We start from the raw sequence: 20,309 nt of genomic DNA on the forward strand, positions 1-20,309 counted from the left end.
TTGTCATGGAAACATGATGCTCCTCAGTAAATGCTGAATATTATATGTGAATCGTTATGCTCTACGTGTGTCACTGTCGGGCTCGGTAGTCCAACTCAACAAAAACCCCGGTGGATCCTGCGGCGCAGCTCTTCACTGAGGTCCTCCTACACATCAGGGCGACGCTGTGGCGCCACAGCGTGACCTCTGACCCTGCAGGGTCCACGGTGCCTGTTGGACACCAGCAGCACAGCCAGCAGAGCCACGGCAGCAGAGACGCCCAGGGCCGACGCCCCAGCAGGGGGCACCAGAGGAGACCGGCTCCCAGTGTCGGAGGAGCTGGAATGAAAACCAAACGGTCACGGACGAGTCGGGTCTGCCGGCGGGGAGCTCGTGTGACGCCATGCTTGCCTTGTGTTAGGAGAGGGGGAAGGGTCAACGTCATCCCAAAGAGGCAAGGCGTCACCGTGGAGACACAACCTCCGGTCGGGGCAGAGAACGGCCCCCTGGTACCCGTCGAGCTGAGGCCAGGAGAGGAGGAAACACAGGAAGCAGGTCGGTGCACTTTGTGATTTTAAACTTACTGCTGTTGACGCGTTTCATCGCAAATTCGGGCTCAATATAAAGTGGCGCTCACCTGAACGCTGCCCCCTGCTGGGCAGTGAACCCACCCCGATCCAGACACCTGGATCTGGAACCTGTTGGGTCCAGTGCACCGGTGCCTGTAGCAGAGACCCTCCACCGAGCCGCCGGGACCCCCGGACCGGGGCTGGCAGGAGGAGGCGGAGTTAGAGAACCACACACACACACACACACACACATAAATACATACACACACACCGATCTGACGAGGCTGGAGAAGAAACATCTGCTGTCAGGGCCGAAGACCTCCCCTCTCAGGTCGTCGTCTGCAAACCCGCCGTTTTCCTTCCTGAAACATTCACTCTGAGGAACAACGAGGATTTAATTCAGAAACTTCATCTGAGGAACCAGCAGGTGGCGGTAATGCAACACTCACGGGCGCACACTGCCTTTAAATCCACGAAGAAGAAGAAGCAGCATTCATAGTTAATAATTACTCATTTTAATACAATTATAGTTACTATTTATGATACTTTTTATACGGTTTTATGTGTTTGTGAATGTTTTCTTTATGGACTTCTATGTCTGCAATAAAGATGATGATGTTGAAAGACTTTATCTTAACTTACTAATTACAAAACAAATTTACTGATTGCAGTTGGTTAAAATACAGGTTGAGTTACTTCACTAGTTAGAAAATTATTACTCGTTATTATCTATACTTTGTAATTACTAAAAACAAATCTGTACTTGGTTACAATTCATTTTTAGATTTTCATTTTATTGCTTTTTTCATCATTTAAATAAGAATAATAAGAATAGAATAAGAAATAGTTATTTATACTTAGTAATTACTCAAATAAAATCTGTACTTGGTTAGTTTTTTTTATTTTTATTTTATTGCTTTTTTCATCATTTAAATAAGAATAAGAATAAAATAAGAATACTTTATTTATACTTAGTAATTACTAAAAACAAATCTGTATTTGGTTACAGTTTTTTGGGGGGATTTTTATTTTATTGCTTTTTTCATCATTTAAATAAGAATAATAAGAATAAAATAAGAATTCTTTATTTATACTTAGTAATTACTAAAAAAAATCTGTACTTGGTTATATATTTTTTTCATCATTTAAATAAGAATAATAAGAATAAAATAAGAAGAATTTATTTATACTTACAGTATTAGTTGGGTTTTTTTAGATTTTCATTTTATTGCTTTTTTCATCATTTAAATAAAATAATAAGAATAAAATAAGAATCTATAGAGGATCGAGCCTCGTTAAAGTAAATAAACTAGACAAACAAAACATCCACATTCTAAAACAAACAAAGTTAAAGTTATTATAACTACTGACATTCAGTCATTTATTCCAGGTGACGTCACGAGCTCCAGCTTCAGGCTGTGACTTACTCGGTTACTTAGCGGTTTAAACATCCGGCATCCCTCCAGGTATGGGTCGGTCTGACACGCCCCCTTGTGGAGGTGAAGGAAATGACACCCGAGTCCACTGAGGCGGAGAGGAAAACGAAGAAACGACAAGAAAACATGACGAGTGAAGGGATGAAAAGAGGTTTCAAAGAAACGGAAGGGGGGGTTTCTCACCTTCCTGTGCAGAAAAAGGGGGAGGAGCTACACGTCAGCACCGAGCCGAACGTCGAACCTTCACCTGGTGGTTTAAATAACGCCGACATTCATCACGTTAGTTACTTTACTAGTTACTGAAAACCAGTACTTCACTGTGGTTATACTTCCTCGTTCTGACGTTTGACTTTAAGGCAATTTTAAGGGATTAAAATACTTGATTACAGTTGCTGCTTTCAAGAGCAGCCGAGTTACTCTAATAGATACTTACGGTTACTAAAAAAGTACAGTTACTTACTAATTATTGCGATTTAAAGAAATTAGTACTCGATTACAAGTAGTCACTATAGTAGTTATTGCTTAAAACCGAAGTGGAGTTACAAATTCAAATTAATACTCAATTACAGTTACCGGTAATAATTGTTATTTTAATTAGTTACTCCAGTAGTTACTGAAAAGTGTTACTTGACTGCTTTTATAGTTACTGCTATAAAAGGTATTTGAATTACTTACCTAGTTACTGAAAATTGGTACTCAATTACACTTCTAGTTACTGCTTTAAAGAGTGTTTCAGTTACTTTACTACCGACTGAAAAAAGTACTTGATTACAACAGTAGTTAGTACTCCACATGGAAGTGGAAGACCTTTATGAGTTAGTAAATATTAGTAGTTGATTACATTTATAGTTACCGTTATAACCCAAACTTTAGCTACCAGTTTGACGAGTATTAAAGTTACTTAAAATTAGGACTTTATTACAGTTAAAGTTACTAGTTACAGCTTGAATTACTAGTAAAGTTTAGTCGGTGGTGGTTTCATTAACAAACGGCTCCCTCTAGTGGCCCAACATGAAAACTACAGTTTTCAGAACATTGACTGGTACCGCCCGCCCCAGTACTCGGTTATACTCCTCCCGGTGTGGTTCCCGGCGACCCGGTTCTCACCGTGGCCCCACAGCAGCGCCTGGCCCCGGCTCAGGTCCGCCCGGTACCAGCCGGTGTCCTGCAGCGCCGCCAGGGTGACCCGGTCCAGCCGCACCGTGGTCCAGTGGCCCAGCGCCGCCGCCATGATGGAGCCCTGCAGGACCCGGGCCTCCCAGTGGGACGACGCCCCGCCCGGGGGGGCTCCCTGAGGAGAGGGAGGGGGGGGTGTGAGTCAAACACACACAGACCTTCACCCGGCGGGAGGCTCAGTACCTGGTTCTCCAGCGGAGCCCCCAGACCCGGGTCGGCGGACCGCAGGTGGGCCTGCAGGGCCGAGACCACGGCCGGGGTGTGGAGCCTCGTCTGACCCGACGCGTCGGGGTGGGCGACGGGACGCCCGGGGGGGCATCCTGCTCCGTCTGCGGGGGGAGGGGGGGACGTAAACAACAAACAACAACAACGTGAATTAATCTGATTTGGCACTTTTTTTTTTTTGCTTTCCCACGTGGAAAGAACCTATACGAGGATATATGTGCATATATGAAACCTATAAGCAGTTTATATGCACATATATGCGGCATCTTTGCATTTATATGCTAATATATGCTGCACATTTGCGTTTATATGCGCATATATGCTGCATATTTGCGTTTATATGTGCATATGTGCTGCATATTTGCGTATATATGACAGATATAGGCAAAATGTAGGTGCATATATGTGAATATACAGGCCATATAGGTCTCCTGGCGGCACCTTGATGGGAGGAGCAGCGTCTCCAGGAGCTGAACAGATCTTTAGAGAAGCCGAGAGCGTGGAGGAGCTCGTGGATCACAGTCTGGAACAAACAAACAAATAAACAAACACAAACAAACATCAACCGGCTGCTCTTTCCTCCGTTCTTTTTTCTTAATTTAAGGCAGTGCAGATAAACAATACAAAACAGTAAACAATTCCATAGATATGTGATGGTGAACAATACATTCTATATGCAAAAGTAATACAAACAAGTGCTACTTTAAATACTATTGAACATAATGTGTGTGCTTATATACGAAACACTGTTTGTTTATGTTTATGTAGGAAACAGAGGAGAAAGGAAATAGTTTGTTAACATAGAAAGGAGCAAAAAAAAAAAAAAAAAGAATTGTAAAGTCATTAAAAACTATATTTGACGTTTCTCTCCCAGAGTAGGAACATTATTGTGTGAGAGGGAGAGAATATGAGAAAGTGTAGGCGTGTGAACGGTATTTACATTTGTACATGTGTGTGTGTATAAACTGTCTGATAACGTTACAGAAAACCGACACTAAAAATTAAAATAAACAAAATAATGAATGGATGATGAGTAAAACAAATTATATTATTAATTATGAACAAAAAAAGTGAAATGATCCATTTTGTAGAAATTGAATGAGTTTGTTTTGGAGTTTGTTCAGTATGTGGTTTGTTGCGTTGACCTGCACGGCGGCGGGGTGCCGGTAGCCCCTCCCCCGCAGCGTCGCCCTGCACACGACCACGGCGCCGGCCAGCGGGCGGCCCCGGGCGTCGGTCCGGCAGTGGACGGAGTAGGCCAGGACGTCCGGCTGGAGACGGGATTACAAGTATTACTAGAGTACCGCTTTTGGGTTTTTTGCATTTTATTGACTAGTTTCTCTCTATTGAATTTTTGTGTCTTTTTTCAAATTATTATTTGTTATAATTTTGTGTTGTATTTTTTTTTTTTTTGTCAAGGCACTTTAAAAAAATATATATTTTATGTTGTAGTACAACTCCACACGAAGCACAAAAACACAAGACAGAGACAGAAACAAAAGAAACAAAACAAAAAACATTAATTCAACAGAAAGCCTGGGAAGTTTTTTGTTGTTATAGTTTGTGTGCAAATGAGCAATGTGTCACTTTCTTTTGTCAATGAATCAAATAAAACTAAACTAAACTAAATATAACTAAACTAAATTAAACTAAACTAAATAAAACTAAATATAACTAAACTAAACTAAATTAAATATAACGAAACGAAACGAAACGAAATTAAATAAAACTAAATATAACTAAACTAAACTAAATTAAATATAACTAAACTAAACGAAACTAAATTAAATAAAACTAAATATAACTAAACTAAATTAAATGTAACTAAACTTAACAAAACTAAATTAAATATAACTAAACTAAACTAAATTAAACCAAACTAAACTAAATAAAACTAAACTAAACTAAATTAAATATAACTAAACTAAACTAAACTTAATAAAAATAAATTCTATAAAACCGTCGTGAGACAGTCTTTTAGTTTTAAGGTAAAACTAAACTAAACTAAATAAAACGAAACGAAACGAAACTAAACTAAACCAAACCTAAACTAAAGTGGTATTACCCAGATTTAAAATATATTGTACCTTTAATGTTTTGCTCTAAACTATAAAATTGTGTTTAATTTATTTTCTACCAGGTATAAAACAAAGACGATCCTGCACCGTTGGCAGTGGTCGAGTCTCTGTGACTCTCTGCTGCCACCGAGTGGCAGAAGGTGGTACTACTTCAATTGTACCAACTACTTCATGCAGAAACTGCCTGAATTTTTAACCTTTGTGGCAAATATGTGAAAATTTGGTCCTAAACGCAACATGAAAATCTTTTTGTCCATCCCAGGGGGAAACATTCACCTCGGCTCTGCACTTGTCGGTGGCCTGAACGAGGACGTAGAGCAGGAAGTCGGTGTCGGGGAGTCCGGCGCCTGCGGGCCTGAGGACGGTCCTGGTAGGGGAGTCGGGCCGGGGGTAAATATCACACCCGTCCAGGTGATCGTCTGGGATCTGACAAACAAAAACAACAAAACCAACACCGGTTCCCTCCACGGGAAAACACTCAAATAACGTAGAATTAACGGCTCGGCGCTTACGACGACGTCCAGACAGGTCTCCGCTCTGTAGTTGCCGTTTGCTCTGCCACACCTGAAATAACGTCACATAAAATGTTTAAAAAAAATCTAAACAGATAGTTATCGTCAATGCTGCTAATTGACGGTTCAACACAAATAGATCGAGCGCTTATTTCGATTTCACCGGTCATTTTTCAGCGTTTTCGGAGAGAATAATGAATCCGATCACATGGTACTTGCAGTATGACGACGGTAGTTTCTTAAATAACAGATACACAAACCACGTATACAACAAAATAACATAATTAGCATTCTTTTTGGCCGTAGGATCCAGAGAAAACTCACACAGATCCAAGGGAAACATGCAAACTGCTGACAGAAACAGCAATATTCAAGCGTGTGCACCCACAATTCATCAGGTTTGTCAGTGTTTTACTTGCTTTTGAACTCTAAATATCACACACACACACACACACACACACACACATCTCACTTCATAACTAATATTTTGCACTGCTCTGTTATTTTATTTTATGTTATGTTATTTTCTTGTGTATATACTTATTTATTATGTATGTCGGCACCAGGGTAGATGGTAAAGTAAGAATTTCATTACATTGTGAAACCTGGCTTTTACTGTTGAAATGACAAATAAAACACCTTGAACACCTTGAAACACCTTGAAAAACACACACACACACCTGTTATAGTTGAGTGTACTTGAGTTCTTCCAGAGAAACTTGCAGTATTTGTTGACGTCTCTGCTGAGCCGCAGGGCGCCGCGCACTCTGACCACTGGAGGAATACAAGGCTATAGATCAGTGTGTGTGTGTGTGTGTGTGTGTGTGTGTGTGTGTGTGTGTGTGTGTGTGTGTGTGTGTGTGTGTGTGTGTGTGTGTGTGTGTGTGTGTGTGTGTGTGTGTGTGTGTGTGTGTCCTCCACCTGACAGCAGGGAGCCCACCATCCTCACGGCCTCCTGCACCGCCGCGTCCAGCCGCCGCCTCTCATCTCCCGACAGGCCGTCGCTCTGCCCGGAGAGCCAGCTCTGGATCCTGATTGGCTGCGGGGGCGGGGCCTCCTCCTCTCCCGGCACCTCCCTCCTCTTCCTCGGCGACCCTCCGGAGGTCAGGGGGTCGCGGGCCCCGCCGGGCGCCGGCCTCACCACCCCCACCCGGGCCTGGACCTCGTCGAAGACGCACCTCTGCAGGGAGGAGGGCAGCTGCAGGAGCGGCAGCAGCAGCAGCAGGGGAAACATCTGGAAGGAGGCGGAGCCTGTTGGAGGAGGACCAACATGGTGGATGCACATCGGTCGACGCAGGAGAAGAACGGCATGATCCAAAAGAACATTTATAGGAATTACCTTTTAATTTATACATATATTGTACTTTATCTACTCATCCTGACTACCCGAGAAGAAAAAACAAAAAATATTAACCCCACAAAGAAAAACATTTCAATAAGCATAGTTTTCTCTCTCACGGTCACACACACAACAAATAACACGTAAACACACACGCAAAAGCAAAAAAGGCGCACAGACCAAAGGAAAAACGAAAACATTCGTGCAACATAAACAAAAATGTGTCAGACAGAAAAACATAAAGGCAAATAGACAAAACCACAAAACACAGACAAACGTATGTCAGTATTTATGTTTACTTTCTCACACACGCAAAACAACACGAAAACACAGAGGGAAAAAAAAATCACGTGCAAACTCAAAAACACAAAAAGAACAAAAACAGAAAACACCTTGTAAAAAAAAAAATATATATATATATATATCTTGAAGTGATGAATACCATTAGTTGTGGTATTATTCTAAAAGAATGGAAAATATCTGAGTAATTAAAGGTAATTAAAGTGTTAAAAATCTGTTTTTGGTTCTTTGAAATTGTCCAACCAGTATGTAAAGATGTATATTTTCAAATTAAAAGTCAACTCCATTCATATTTACAGTCTGACCAACAGAAAGCACAGATTTCCTCTTTTACAGACGTTAAACCCTGTTTAACAGCAGTAAACTGGTTTCTGATTGAGTCCATTGTTTTAAAGCGTCCAGTTAGTTTGACTGAAGTAATTTTATAATTATTCTATTAAAAAAAAAAAAACTCGTTACCTTTTGGGCGATTTTAATTCAGTTTCTCTTTTCAACCTGCAGACCTTCTGCAATGACGGGAACTTCTTTCTGCAGCTTCCTGTCGGCTTCACGTCACATTTGAATACAGAGCCCCCCCCCCCCCCCCCACACACACACACACACACACACCTCCTCCCCCACAAACCACAACACGACAACCTAAAAGTGCAAATCCTTTAATCTCAGCCACATTGGAACTTATATACAGTGAATATGACCCTAATAAATCATCTCTCGTAATTTTTTTTAACCTCATTACATCACAAATTTAAAACCTCCGGCTACTCCCGACACACACACACACGCACGCACACACACACACACACACACGCACGCACACACACCCAATACAATCATCAAAGCAAAGACAACTTAAGACACAAAATAAGCATCTTACCGAAATAAAAACACCGTTAAAATGTACAACAACATAAGAAATGGCACGCCGCGGGGTCGTCGTGTCGGAACGTGACGGGAGCTGAGGTTGTTTTTTTGTGAATTTTTCGGGGCTTCATCTCACACACACACACACACACACACACACACACACACGCACACACACGCACACACACGCACACACACACACACATTATATCAGGCACCAGAGATTGTCTTTTGACACTTGAGCAGGTTTACATTCATTCACGTGGGGGATTGTTTTAGATCTACGTGCACCGAAAACTACGTTACCGTGGTCGTGAGGTGTGTGTGTGGCGTGAATTAGTGTGTGAGTGGTTAGATTTTCTACGCATATGTAGAGTTCTACATTTTTCCGTGTACAGAGTTGCGTGTGTGCAAAGTTTCACCTGCGTGTGTGCGCCCACGTGTGATCAAAGTGCGTCTGTCGTCCGAACGGCGGCTGCGATATTTGCCTAAACTGTCGTTTTTTTTCTCTCTTTGCTCTCGTGTGAACCGGCAACTTTTTAAAATAGCTGCACGAGAGCACAGCCGTTAGCAACAGAGCGCTAGCAGGAGCCTGCAAGTCTACGCTGAGGTAAAACAAACCCCGGAGACATTTACAGGCCCTCTGAGACACACAGAAGTCCTGCTACTATATTGGTTCCATAATTACGTGTAGCTGTTGGTGTGTGTGTGTGTGTGTGTGTGTGTGTGTGTGTGTGTGTGTGTGTGTGCAGGAACCACCTCAACCTCCTGGCGCCCCCTGCAGGAAAACTCTTGAAAGGCACTAAAACAGGGGAAGCTATTTTCCCCCTATAGCATCGGCTGCTATAGGAGAGGTTTCCGTGGTGACGACGTGGACGTGGGGCGGCGGGAGCGCGTGGAGGCGGGTCCTCGTCCACCGCCGCCCGCCGACGTTTGCGGACGCCGCGTAGGGAAGCCCGCCCGCCCGCCCGCCCGCCCGCCGCCGGGGTCTGGATGGGGAAGATTCTTCTGTGCAAATAAGGTTTTTACCGTCTATGTGCAGCACAGCATGAATTAAGTGCATGTCGCCTACGTCTCCCGTCGGCCTCGTCTTTCCTTTTCCACTCTCGCTTTCAAAGACAGAAAACAAAAAACAAAAAACCGAACAAAAAACTAAACCACGACTCCACACGCCAACAACTCAAAGGCACCAGACTCCTGACTCCTGTGCTTCGCTTCAAACAAAACGTGGAAAGACTGGTTCGTAACATCAGTGAGGAAGAGGAGAGTGGAGATCAGTGAAGGGGGGAGGAGGGGGGAGGGGGGGGGGGGGGATCAGGTGAGCATGGGCACGTCGTCCTCTGAAGTGGTGTCCTCGGACAGGGGGATGAGCAGCACCTCGTCGTCGGAGGAGGAGGAGGACGAGGAGGAGGAGAAGGAGGGGGAGGCGGAGAGCGGCATGGAGTTGGTGGAGGAGGGCGAGGCCCTGAAGAGGGAGATGCTGAGGCCCAGCGTGTGGAAGATGGAGGCCAGGGAGGGGCTGCTGGGGGGGACGGCGACGGGAGGGGTGTTGTTGGGGGTGGCCGGGGGAGGGGCCGGGGGCGCGTAGGGAGGAGGGGGAGGGGAGGCTGGCGGCGGCAGGAGAGAGGGCGGCGCCTCCTCGCCGTGCGGCGGCGGCGGCGGCGCCGTCTGAGCCGGCAGGCCCAGTTTCTGAGGCACCGGCTGGTTCGCCGCCTCCACGGCCGACGAGGAGCCGGCGGGCGCGGAGAGCGCCGCCTCCGGGCCGCCGGCGGGGGCCGCGTCCGACGGCGGGGGGCCGCCGCCTGACGACGACGCCTGGGCGGGTCTGGACGGGGGCCGGGGGATCAGGCCCCACCTCCTCATGCGGCGGACGGCGCGGCGGACGAAGCGCGGCCGGCGGCGGCGGTGGGGGGAGCTGGCGGCGTCCTGGCGGAGCAGCTGGAGGATTCCTCTCAGAGACAGAGACGAGGTCTGAGGAGGAGGAGGAGGGGGGAGGAGGGGGGGGGCAGACAGAGAGGGCCACGGTTTTACACGGCAATGTTTTGAAAGCTAGTGTCCGTTTCCATGGAAACGGCAGAAACAGTGAAAACGACGCCATTGTTGTTACTGTCCGTCGACCGTCGTCATGTGATCAAACTCCCAAAATACAATGAAAGTTTTTACTTTTCTATGTGTAAACTGGTCGTACACTGGAAGTCCCATAGGGGGCGCCAGAGGGCTGCTTCTCCCCACAGCCTGGCGATAAATAAAACATTTTAAGAGTGAAAACGGAGACCTGTGGAGAACTAAAATGAGCTTTTGAGCAAAAATGGAAATTTACAAGTAACAAATGTTATTTTACATATAATTTTAAGGGAAATTTCCACATTTCCTAGTTTGATTACATCTAAACTTGTTAAATAAACGAAGTTCATACTTTATTCTTTATCATTGTAGCTGATAAATGGTTTAAAATCAAATACACAGCCTGGCAAAATATTACAATTCTCCAATAAATAAAGGTTTTCTTTTGCTTTAAATGGCAGGAAGGCATAATTATAAAAATCAAGTGGTTTATATGTTGTTTTTATTTCAGCTTACGTCTGTTGATTACTACTTTGTATGAGACATCGGGGTCCAATTGTATTTAAAATCCGTGGAAACAAAGAGCCAGCAGCAGGTAACAGGATTGGTTTTAGTTGGGTTTTTTTGTGTTTTTTTTTAAATTAATCTGTCCACTTTAACTTTATCCCCACGATCCTGCTACGTCAGAGCGAGCAGGAGATTAATGAGCCGCCCCCCTGCAGAGAACGCCATTCACGAGAAACACATAGGAAAAACTCAGGATCCTAAACTCTTGTAATACAGGTTCGTACCAGACGGTGGCGTATTGAGCCAATCACAGAAGCAGCAGGAGGAGAAGCTGACTCGACATAAACCCGCGTATTACATAGAAAACACCATTTCCCCTGGTTTCTCCACAGAGTCTGCGGCTTCAGAAACTTCCGTCTCGGGAACGGATTTTTCAAAATGGCTGCTCTGCGCTCACCTCGTTGGGGTTCTCAGTGGGGAAGTCCTCCACCGGGGGGATGATGCCCTGCGCGATGAGCTGCCCGTAGGAGGGCGGGGCCTGCTGCTGGATTAACTCCGCCTCCTGGCGGCTGATTGGAGCAAACATGCTGCAAAAAAAAAAAACCCCACGGCAACAAGAATTAAAGGATTTTGTGATGCTTTTCAGCTAAAAATCACAATCAGGCATCGACGTGAGCGACACACGACGATCTGAGAGCGTGTGTTAGCGTCGTGTGTTAGCGTCGCGCATTAGCACGCCGAGGTACCTGTACTCCCGGGTCCGCAGCGAGTACAGTTTGCAGGTGCAGCCCATGGCGATGACCAGCAGCAGCCCGCACACCAGGCTGCCCACGGTCGCCGCGGTGATGACCTTGCGGGGCAGGATGACGGTGCAGTTGAGCTCGTCCGTGCCGTCCTTGCAGTCCACCTGCCCGTCGCAGCGCCAGCTCTCAAACACACACCTGCAGGGGGAACAGTGAGGCCGTCTGTTGATGCAACCCGAGGGGGGGAGGGATTCCATTTCACACACACACAAAAAAAAAAGCACCACGAGCTGCTGAGACGTCACTTTTATTTTTTTATCTAACTTCATTTCACCTCGTTTCGACCACGGCTGTGTGAACATTGTGAATAATGTTAATCATCAGTGAACTTCTGACACTAGCTCAGAAGTCAACCTGAGCAAAGTGGTTTTTATAAAGGACCGTTTTGTTAAAAGAGCATAAAATCGGATTTAATGTTGATACGTGACAATATTTACAGGTTGGTTTGGTGAGAAATAAACTGATGTTTTACGGCTGCGTCTTTGATCTTGTTAAAGGACAAAGGGGTTGTAATTATAGATATCAAAGTAACAGAAACACGATAAAAGCGCTCTAATGCATCACCTGGTCTCACACAGGAACAGGAAATGTGCGTCTAAAACCTGGACTCCCTTTATAGAATATATTGAGATCCCATGTTTTACCGAATCCGACGGGACTCAGTTGGTTTGATTCTTCCAAGAAACCTTGTTTTTCTTTTTTTAACTCTTATGCGTTGTATACAAAGGCTGCGTCTCAATTCTCAATTCTCCCCCTTAGCCCTTCATCTTACCCCTACCCCTTTGCCCTCGTTTTGAAGGTGAAGGGCTAAGGGGTAGGCGGAGGGGTACAAAAGAGAATTGGGATTGGGCCTATAACTATCAGTGCTTTTGATTTCTTCATGTTTGCATGTTAATAACAAACAATTTTTTTTAAAAAGCGCCGGCGCACCGACCTGTCGCTGTCGCAGTGGAAGGTCCCCGGCTGGCACACGGTGCAGTCCCGCTCGTCGCTGCCGTCGGCGCAGTACAGCTGGTAGTTGCAGCGCTCCGTCACCGGGTAGCAGACGGGCCGGCTGGGGAAGCGGGCGGACGCCACCGCCCGCTGGCCCGCCACGCCGCAGGCGAACTGGCTCTGGCTGCAGCCGCGGCAGCCCTCCTCGTCCTTCCCCGTCTCGGGACAGTCCCACTTGCCGTCGCAGCGCTGCTCCTGGGTGAAGCAGCCGCCCGACGCGCCGCCGCACCGCCCCTCCCAGGGGGGGCAGTAGCTCCCCACGTGGAAGGTGGCGTTGAAGCCGCTCCCGTCCGAGCCCGTGAGCCTCCGGTAGACCAGCGACATCAGGCCGGTGTGGGACTCCACCTGGACCGACTTGAAATTGGAGCTGCTGGTGATCTGGGGGGGGGAAGCAGAAGAGAAGACTCAGGATGTGTCGCTTTTATTACAAGATATTGTCAAAAATACAAATAAGCTCCTTTTTTGTGTTTTTTTATAACAAGATATTGTCAAAAATACAAATAAGCTCTTTTGTTTTTTTAACAAGATATTGTCAAAAATACAAATAAGCTCTTTTTTTGTTTAAAAAAACAAAACAAAAAACATAAATAAGCTCCTTTTTTGTTTTTTTCTAACAAGATGTCAAAAATACAAATAAGCTCCTTTTATTTATTTATTTTTTTCAACAAGATATTGTCAAAAATATAAATAAGCTCCTTTTTTGTTTTTTTTAACAAGATATTGTCAAAAATACAAATAAGCTCCTTTTTTTGTTTTTTTTAACAAGATATTCTCAAAAATACAAATAAGCTCCTTTTTATTTATTTATTTTTTTCAACAAGATATTGTCAAAAATACAAATAAGCTCCTTTTTTGTGTTTTTAACAAGATATTGTCAAAAATACAAATAAGCTCCTTTTATTTTGTTTTTTTTTAACAAGATATTGTCAAAAATACAAAAAAGCTCCTTTTTTGTTTTTTTTTAACAAGATATTGTCAAAAATACAAATAAGCTCCTTTTTTGTGTTTTTTAACAAGATATTCTCAAAAATACAAATAAGCTCCTTTTTTGTGTTTTTAACAAGATATTGTCAAAAATACAAATAAGCTCCTTTTATTTTGTTTTTTTTTAACAAGATATTGTCAAAAATACAAAAAAGCTCCTTTTTTGTTTTTTTTTAACAAGATATTGTCAAAAATACAAATAAGCTCCTTTTTTGTGTTTTTTAAACAAGATATTGTCAAAAATACAAATAAGCTCCTTTTTTGTGTTTTTTAAACAAGATATTGTCAAAAATACAAATAAGCTCCTTTTATTTTGTTTTTTTTTAACAAGATATTGTCAAAAATACAAAAAAGCTCCTTTTTATTTATTTATTTTTTTCAACAAGATATTCTCAAAAATACAAATAAGCTCCTTTTATTTTGTTTTTTTTTAACAAGATATTCTCAAAAATACAAATAAGCTCCTTTTTATTTATTTATTTTTTTCAACAAGATATTCTCAAAAATACAAATAAGCTCCTTTTTTGTGTTTTTAACAAGATATTGTCAAAAATACAAATAAGCTCCTTTTATTTTGTTTTTTTTTAACAAGATATTGTCAAAAATACAAAAAAGCTCCTTTTATTTTGTTTTTTTTTAACAAGATATTGTCAAAAATACAAATAAGCTCCTTTTTTGTGTTTTTTAACAAGATATTGTCAAAAATACAAATAAGCTCCTTTTATTTTGTGTTTTTTAAACAAGATATTGTCAAAAATACAAATAAGCTCCTTTTTTGTGTTTTTTAACAAGATATTGTCAAAAATACAAATAAGCTCCTTTTTATTTTGTTTTTTTTAACAAGATATTGTGAAAAATACAAATAAGCTCCTTTTACTTTGTTTTTTTTTATAAAGATTCTATCACCTGGTGTCGGTGCTTCCACTCACCAGCTTGATCATGTCTCCTTTCCCTCGCTCTCGTTTGTAGACGGTGAGTTTGTCCCCGGCGCCCAGCACCAGCTGCTGCAGGTCCAGCCTCAGCGGCCTGGAGTCCTGAGGATCCAGGGTCCACACGCAGAACAGGGCCGAGCCGCGGGTGGCGGGCGGGGAGAAGGTGCCGTAGAACGTGTGGAGCAGCCCTCCGCACGGCCAGTCCACGGCGGCGGGCGTGGCGGCGGCGGCGGCGGCGGGCTGCCGGTCCGCCATCCGCAGCTGCCAGGGGTCAGACACCGCCGGCCCCTGGGAGGCGGTGGCGGCGGCGGCGGCCGGCTCCGCCACGTTGCGCCTCTCGTGGTCGTCCTGCGCCGGCTTCCTGCTCGCCTCCGGCTCGGCGTCGCAGTCCTGCTCGTCGGTGCCGAGGCCCAGGCCCTCGCCGAGACACTCCACCTGGCCGTTGCAGCGCCAGGAGAGGGGGATGCAGCGGCCGCGGAGGCATTCGAAAGACGTCTCCGGGCAGTCTCCGGAGTCTGGGTGGTCACGTAGAAATAATAAAAAAAAAAAAGACATTTAGACGAACGCCTCACAAAGATGGAAGTCGTCCCACGAAAGAAGAAGTGGATACGCCACCATGCTCACCTCTCGCGTAGCTCAAGATGAAGGACGAGACGGGGAACAGGTGGGGCAGGAAGTGGTGCACCACCGTAATGTTTCCCCCCGGGAACTCGATGGGCTGCGGCAACTTGGAGCCACAGAGGACGACCGGCTCCCCGCCGGCCGACGACTTGATCGACACCCACTCCTTCTGGCATCGAGCCGAAAACTGAGAGAAACTGGAGGGAGGGAGGGAGGGAGGGAGGGAGGGAGGGAGGGAGGGAGGGAGGGAGGGAGGGGGGGTAAAAACAGTCAATGAGGCAATAATGTAAACACAAAACTTTTGTAGAAATGAGAATGTAAAAACGGGGCGTCACTGCAGAAAACAAAACATTTGAAGAATTGAATCAGCACGTCTTCATTAGCGCAGGTAAAAAGCCTATTAAATAAATAAATAAATAAATTAACCCTTTAACACCACCGTAAATGTGTTTGATCGTCACGAGGAGCAGTCAGTCAGTCAGCCCCGACCAAAAACCACGCACATCTGTCCGGTGGACTTTGTCGGTATTCTTAACGTTGCATCATTTTTTTATTTTTTTTTTCAGTTCGTATCATCCATACCTGAGGACGACCGGCTCGTCCTCCGAGCCCCTGACGACCCAGCAGTCGTAGGTGGAGCCGAAGCGGTACGACCAGCTGTGGTAGGCGGAGCTCCGGATCTCGCCCACCGGGTTCTCTAGAAACTGGAGGGAATGGCCGCAGCGGGCTGAGAGCCACCAAACAGAACCTGGGTCAGATCGGTGGCACGGTTCCGGAGAAGCTCTCAAGTCCCAGTGCGGCGGAATTAAGACGCCAGTAGGAATGTCGACACCGATCATCTATTTTTTTCTTTTTAAGTATAAATATGAAAACTGACAGAGGCTGATCTAAAAACACTAGATTGGCAAAAATGACATTCAAAACCGCCCTTGGTCAGAATTTATTAATGCCCATAACACAACACCTTTCACAATAAAGGTGTCCAATTTATGTGAAGTGACACTTTAGACACGTAAACTCAAAAAACATTTCCAGATGATGACAAATTGTTTTAATCCTGAATAAAGCTACGACATCCAGACACAGGTGACTGAGGGTTTTTTTGCGTGTTGCAACTTTAATATGTACATTTCAGAATAGACTGGCAAATTCTTGCAGTTACAAAAGGATCAAACGAAGGAAAGACTTTGACATTTGTCCATATTTGCAGTTTAATATGTTCTGTTTGACTTGTTGGGCCTCCAGAGGTCAGATCAGGTGGATGTGGCTCCTCAACTAAAATGACTTTGACCCCCCTGATCTATACGGAGGTCGTCTGTGTGTTTTGTGAGATTTTGCAACAAGGAAGTGTGATTTGTTTTCAGTCAAAACAAAAGAAATCATAAATGAAAATACTGTGGTGAAATATGTTATAGAATTCCGGGGCGTCACACACATTTTACACTCTTATCTCCTTTGTGTTTCTCCATTACTAATGCACTTAATCCTCTTTTGTACGAGTGACTTCCTCTGTACAAAGGGAATATTTTACTGATTGTACGTTAAATCCAGATGTATTTATTTTCTGGTCGTAGGTTTATGGAATGTCTCAGTGACGACTTAAAACTGTGCAAATCACTGTTCTGCTTCAATAAAAAACAGTAAAAAGAAAAATAATTAATGTTTACAATGAACAATAGTTTCTGTTACTTCCGTTTTGTTTGGTTTTTCTCATGTATTTACTTCTGTTATGTTCCATATTCATTTTTTCTCCCGTATTAAGACTGCTATGTTTATTTATTTATTTTTTACATGACTATATTTTTTGCATCACTGGTGTCTGGTGTAACTGCATGGGTTTTTAAGAGATAGGCTAAAATAAGCCTTGGCTTCAGCCTATACCCATCTCGGTTGTTCAAGGTGTTCAAGGTTCAAGGTGTTAAAAGCCAGGTTTCACAGTGTAATGAAGTTCTTACTTTGCCGTCTACGCTGGTGCCGACGTACATAAATAAATAAGTATATACACAAGAAAATAGAATAAAAGCAAAATAAAATAACAGAGCAGTGGAAAATATCAGTCAGAAAGTGAGATGTGCATTGTGTGCAATTGTAAAGATTAAATGTAAACATGTTCAGAAGCCTGATTGCAAGTATATTGTGGAAATATTGTTTGTGTAAAATTTTTGTTCTGGAATTGTAACCGAAATAAACTGTTCATTCATTCATTGTAGTAAAATGTATTAATATATCACTAAAACACTGGCTTGTTGGTGTTGTAATATTCTACATGTGTGTTATTCCAATTAATTTCATCATAGTCAGTATTCTCATATCATATTTACCTTCACAATACGATTAACCATCTACATCTAAAGGTATTGCTGTTATAGTTATTAAATAAGTATTGACCCTCTATAGATAAGCAATCTGTTCTTACCGTAGGAGAGCGCCGACTCGAAGCGGCTGCACGCTGCAGAGGAAGTCAACAGGTCAACAAGAGTTCAGCGACAATGTACAGCTTTGAAAAGCACAAACACGACCTTCGCTCGATAAACACTTTCAAGCCGGCAGAGTCACACGTGAATAAACTCACCGATTATAGAGAAAAGCAGGAGAGCACAGAGGTCGTGCTTGACTGTCATTGTGGTAAAACTCCTTTAAAATGTCCCAGTCTTGAAAATAAAAATGAGACTTGGAAGGTAAAAACTTTAAATTAAAAAGAAAAAAAAAAAGAAAAAAGATGTCAGATGAGCTTCATTTTCACAGGTTTTTGTTCAGGAAGACGTCGCCTGCAAAATGAGAGTGTGTTAGAAATGGATGTCGGCCAAAGTACTCAAATTAATCTAACTTGTATAAAAATACAGAGTCCAGGTAAAAGGAAAACGTATGTTGACAGCGGTTAAAATGTTGTTATCCGTGGAGGATCAACAAAACCAAAACAACTCAAATGTTTCCACTACAAGCCGATCCTTCTTTCTTCTCATTACTTCAGAAACCAATAATATTTAGAAATTAAACAATAGCGTGTTAATTTACCAAACCTCCTAACATAAAGGCTGATCTAAACTGATGATGTGTCCCAAAATCTCCACCTTTATACCTGAGACACAGTTTCCACGAAAAATTCAAACAGTAAACCTCATGTGACCATTTTTTTTTGGCACAAAGGACAATTTAACAGTTTATTAATTGTCAGAACAAACAAACAAACTTTCAATCCCTACATTTATTTGAGGGTTCTATAAACATTTCTTAATATTCCAATGACCTACACAGCTATTATATGGCGACAACATAAATATAGGTTTGTTGCCTCCACTCTTGAGTTAAAATTACATCTTACAGCAGCTTTCTTTTGTATTCAAAGGTGATATTTGAAAGGTTTAATGGTACTGGACTCTAATGGTCGTATTTAAAAGTTTGTAATGGAGCAGCCATATACTTAAACGTGGAATGGATATCATGTAGCCATACTTTGAAACGACACAGTGAAATATGTGCAAATCTGGTTAATCCTATGCCTTTTTGCAAGAGATACGACTGTATAGTTGTCATGTGAGTTTATTATGTATTATATAGAACAATCCAACAACACAGCCAGGTTAAAGTTTTCATTTCTACACTCATGTGAGTGTTCTATAAACATTTCTTCATATAACAATGACGCAAAAGGCTCTTATTTGGCAATAACATGATTATGTGCTGTGGTTTTACCTCCGCCGAGGTCATTTTAATCTCAGTAAAAGCGATTTCCTTCCTATAATCTCCTCAACACTGAAGCCGGAAAAACCAAATGCGACTCGAAAACAAGCACTTTTCAAGTTCCCCCCACGTCTCTCAGACGAAGTTTAACAGCTCGGGTGTGGAGTTTGAGGCGGTTATTGTCGTGTTTTGTCCCCTAAATGTTGAGAATAAAGTGTCCCGTGACGAGACACCGACACAGTTTCGGTTGTGATGATGCTAACGGAGCTAATGGCTAACAGCCTCACTTCCCCCTCCGCGTTCAGACGCTTTTTTTCTCGGCCTCCGCGCCCCGGGAATAACACTCATGACACGGCGCGGTGTTGTTTAAAACCGCAACGGTCTGGATAGAAGGGAGAATGGAGAGAAAAGGGGGTGAGAAAAAGAGACGGAAGAAGAGGACATTACCATGTCTGTCGGCCTTTCTTGTTGACAACTTGTTAGCCACTTCCGGGTATTTTCAGCTCGTGACGGCAGAGGAGGCGGAGCTTATAATGCGCACCATTCAACTTTTTTTTTCATTCATAAAAATCCACACGTATCGATACCGTTTTGCAAGTGAAGCTTCTACAATAAAACATTATACATTTAAATATACAATTTAAATGAACTTATTAATGAAAGCCGAAGCTTATTTTTGAATGAACATTTCAGATGCAGTGCTAACTTTTTACCACTGGGTGGCAGTGTTGGCTCAAATAATTGAATTGAACTGATTTGAATAGTTTAAAGTCATGTCATATAATGACTTTATAAATGCTGCTTCTCCATTTGTACACTGTTAAAAAGTGTAAAAAAAAAAAAAAAGAAGAAAAGTGGATCAATTGTACACAAAAGATGAGTTGCAAGATATCATAAAATGGAATTGCTGGTATACGAGTACACTTTCAATGAGGGGGGATCGGTAGAAAAAAAAATATACCCACACTGGTTTTGATTCACAAACAATGTCCTGAAGTATTTATTCAAGTACTGTCCTTGGCTATCCTCCTGGGATCGTACGCAAAGGCCAAGCCTGAAAGGCGTAGGAACTGCTTAGATTGATCCGCAAGACGCCAGAAACACCAAAGGATGCAAAGACTAAACACCGTCAAAGACGACAGTCCTCCTGGCCTCCCTCAGGGGTGATAAGAGGTGAAGTCCAGATAAATACTGGGACAGAGGATGACACCCAACTGCAGAGATCGTCTGGAGACGGCAGATGACA

At 43.2% G+C, this 20,309-nt stretch overlaps 2 protein-coding genes across 3 annotated transcripts; both read right to left on the bottom strand.

Moving 5' to 3' along the window:
- Positions 1 to 146: 146 nt before the first annotated feature.
- On the bottom strand, positions 147 to 7,286 carry cirop (ciliated left-right organizer metallopeptidase; the record flags this gene model as incomplete). Its single annotated transcript, XM_080519010.1, has 16 exons — positions 147 to 318; positions 391 to 500; positions 617 to 748; positions 820 to 924; positions 1,976 to 2,072; positions 2,168 to 2,231; positions 3,092 to 3,275; positions 3,344 to 3,489; positions 3,827 to 3,908; positions 4,531 to 4,656; positions 5,740 to 5,889; positions 5,976 to 6,027; positions 6,656 to 6,749; positions 6,897 to 6,981; positions 7,048 to 7,173; positions 7,242 to 7,286. 16 exons carry the CDS (start codon positions 7,284 to 7,286, stop codon positions 147 to 149), a joined length of 1,770 nt encoding a protein of 589 aa, XP_080375136.1.
- A 980-nt stretch (positions 7,287 to 8,266) lies between these two features.
- lrp10 (low density lipoprotein receptor-related protein 10) lies at positions 8,267 to 19,544 on the bottom strand. 2 transcript variants are annotated; one of them, XR_013937137.1, is made up of 11 exons: positions 19,511 to 19,544; positions 17,955 to 18,150; positions 17,799 to 17,831; positions 15,965 to 16,109; positions 15,386 to 15,579; positions 14,759 to 15,276; positions 12,787 to 13,223; positions 11,796 to 11,990; positions 11,507 to 11,636; positions 8,641 to 10,449; positions 8,267 to 8,603 (listed from the first exon to the last, which is right to left on the bottom strand). XR_013937137.1 is itself a non-coding variant. In XM_080519231.1 (10 exons), the coding sequence occupies exons 2-10, from the start codon at positions 18,001 to 18,003 to the stop codon at positions 9,793 to 9,795; spliced, it is 2,358 nt and encodes a 785-aa protein (XP_080375357.1). In that variant the 5' UTR covers positions 18,004 to 18,150; positions 19,511 to 19,544; the 3' UTR covers positions 8,267 to 9,792. The 2 variants fall into 2 exon arrangements, 1 of the variants encoding a protein (XP_080375357.1); XM_080519231.1 differs by having other exon boundaries at positions 8,267 to 10,449.
- Positions 19,545 to 20,309: the final 765 nt, after the last annotated feature.

This window comes from Blennius ocellaris (assembly GCF_963422515.1).
Source record: "Blennius ocellaris genome assembly, chromosome: 23".
Lineage (NCBI taxonomy): Eukaryota > Metazoa > Chordata > Actinopteri > Blenniiformes > Blenniidae > Blennius > Blennius ocellaris.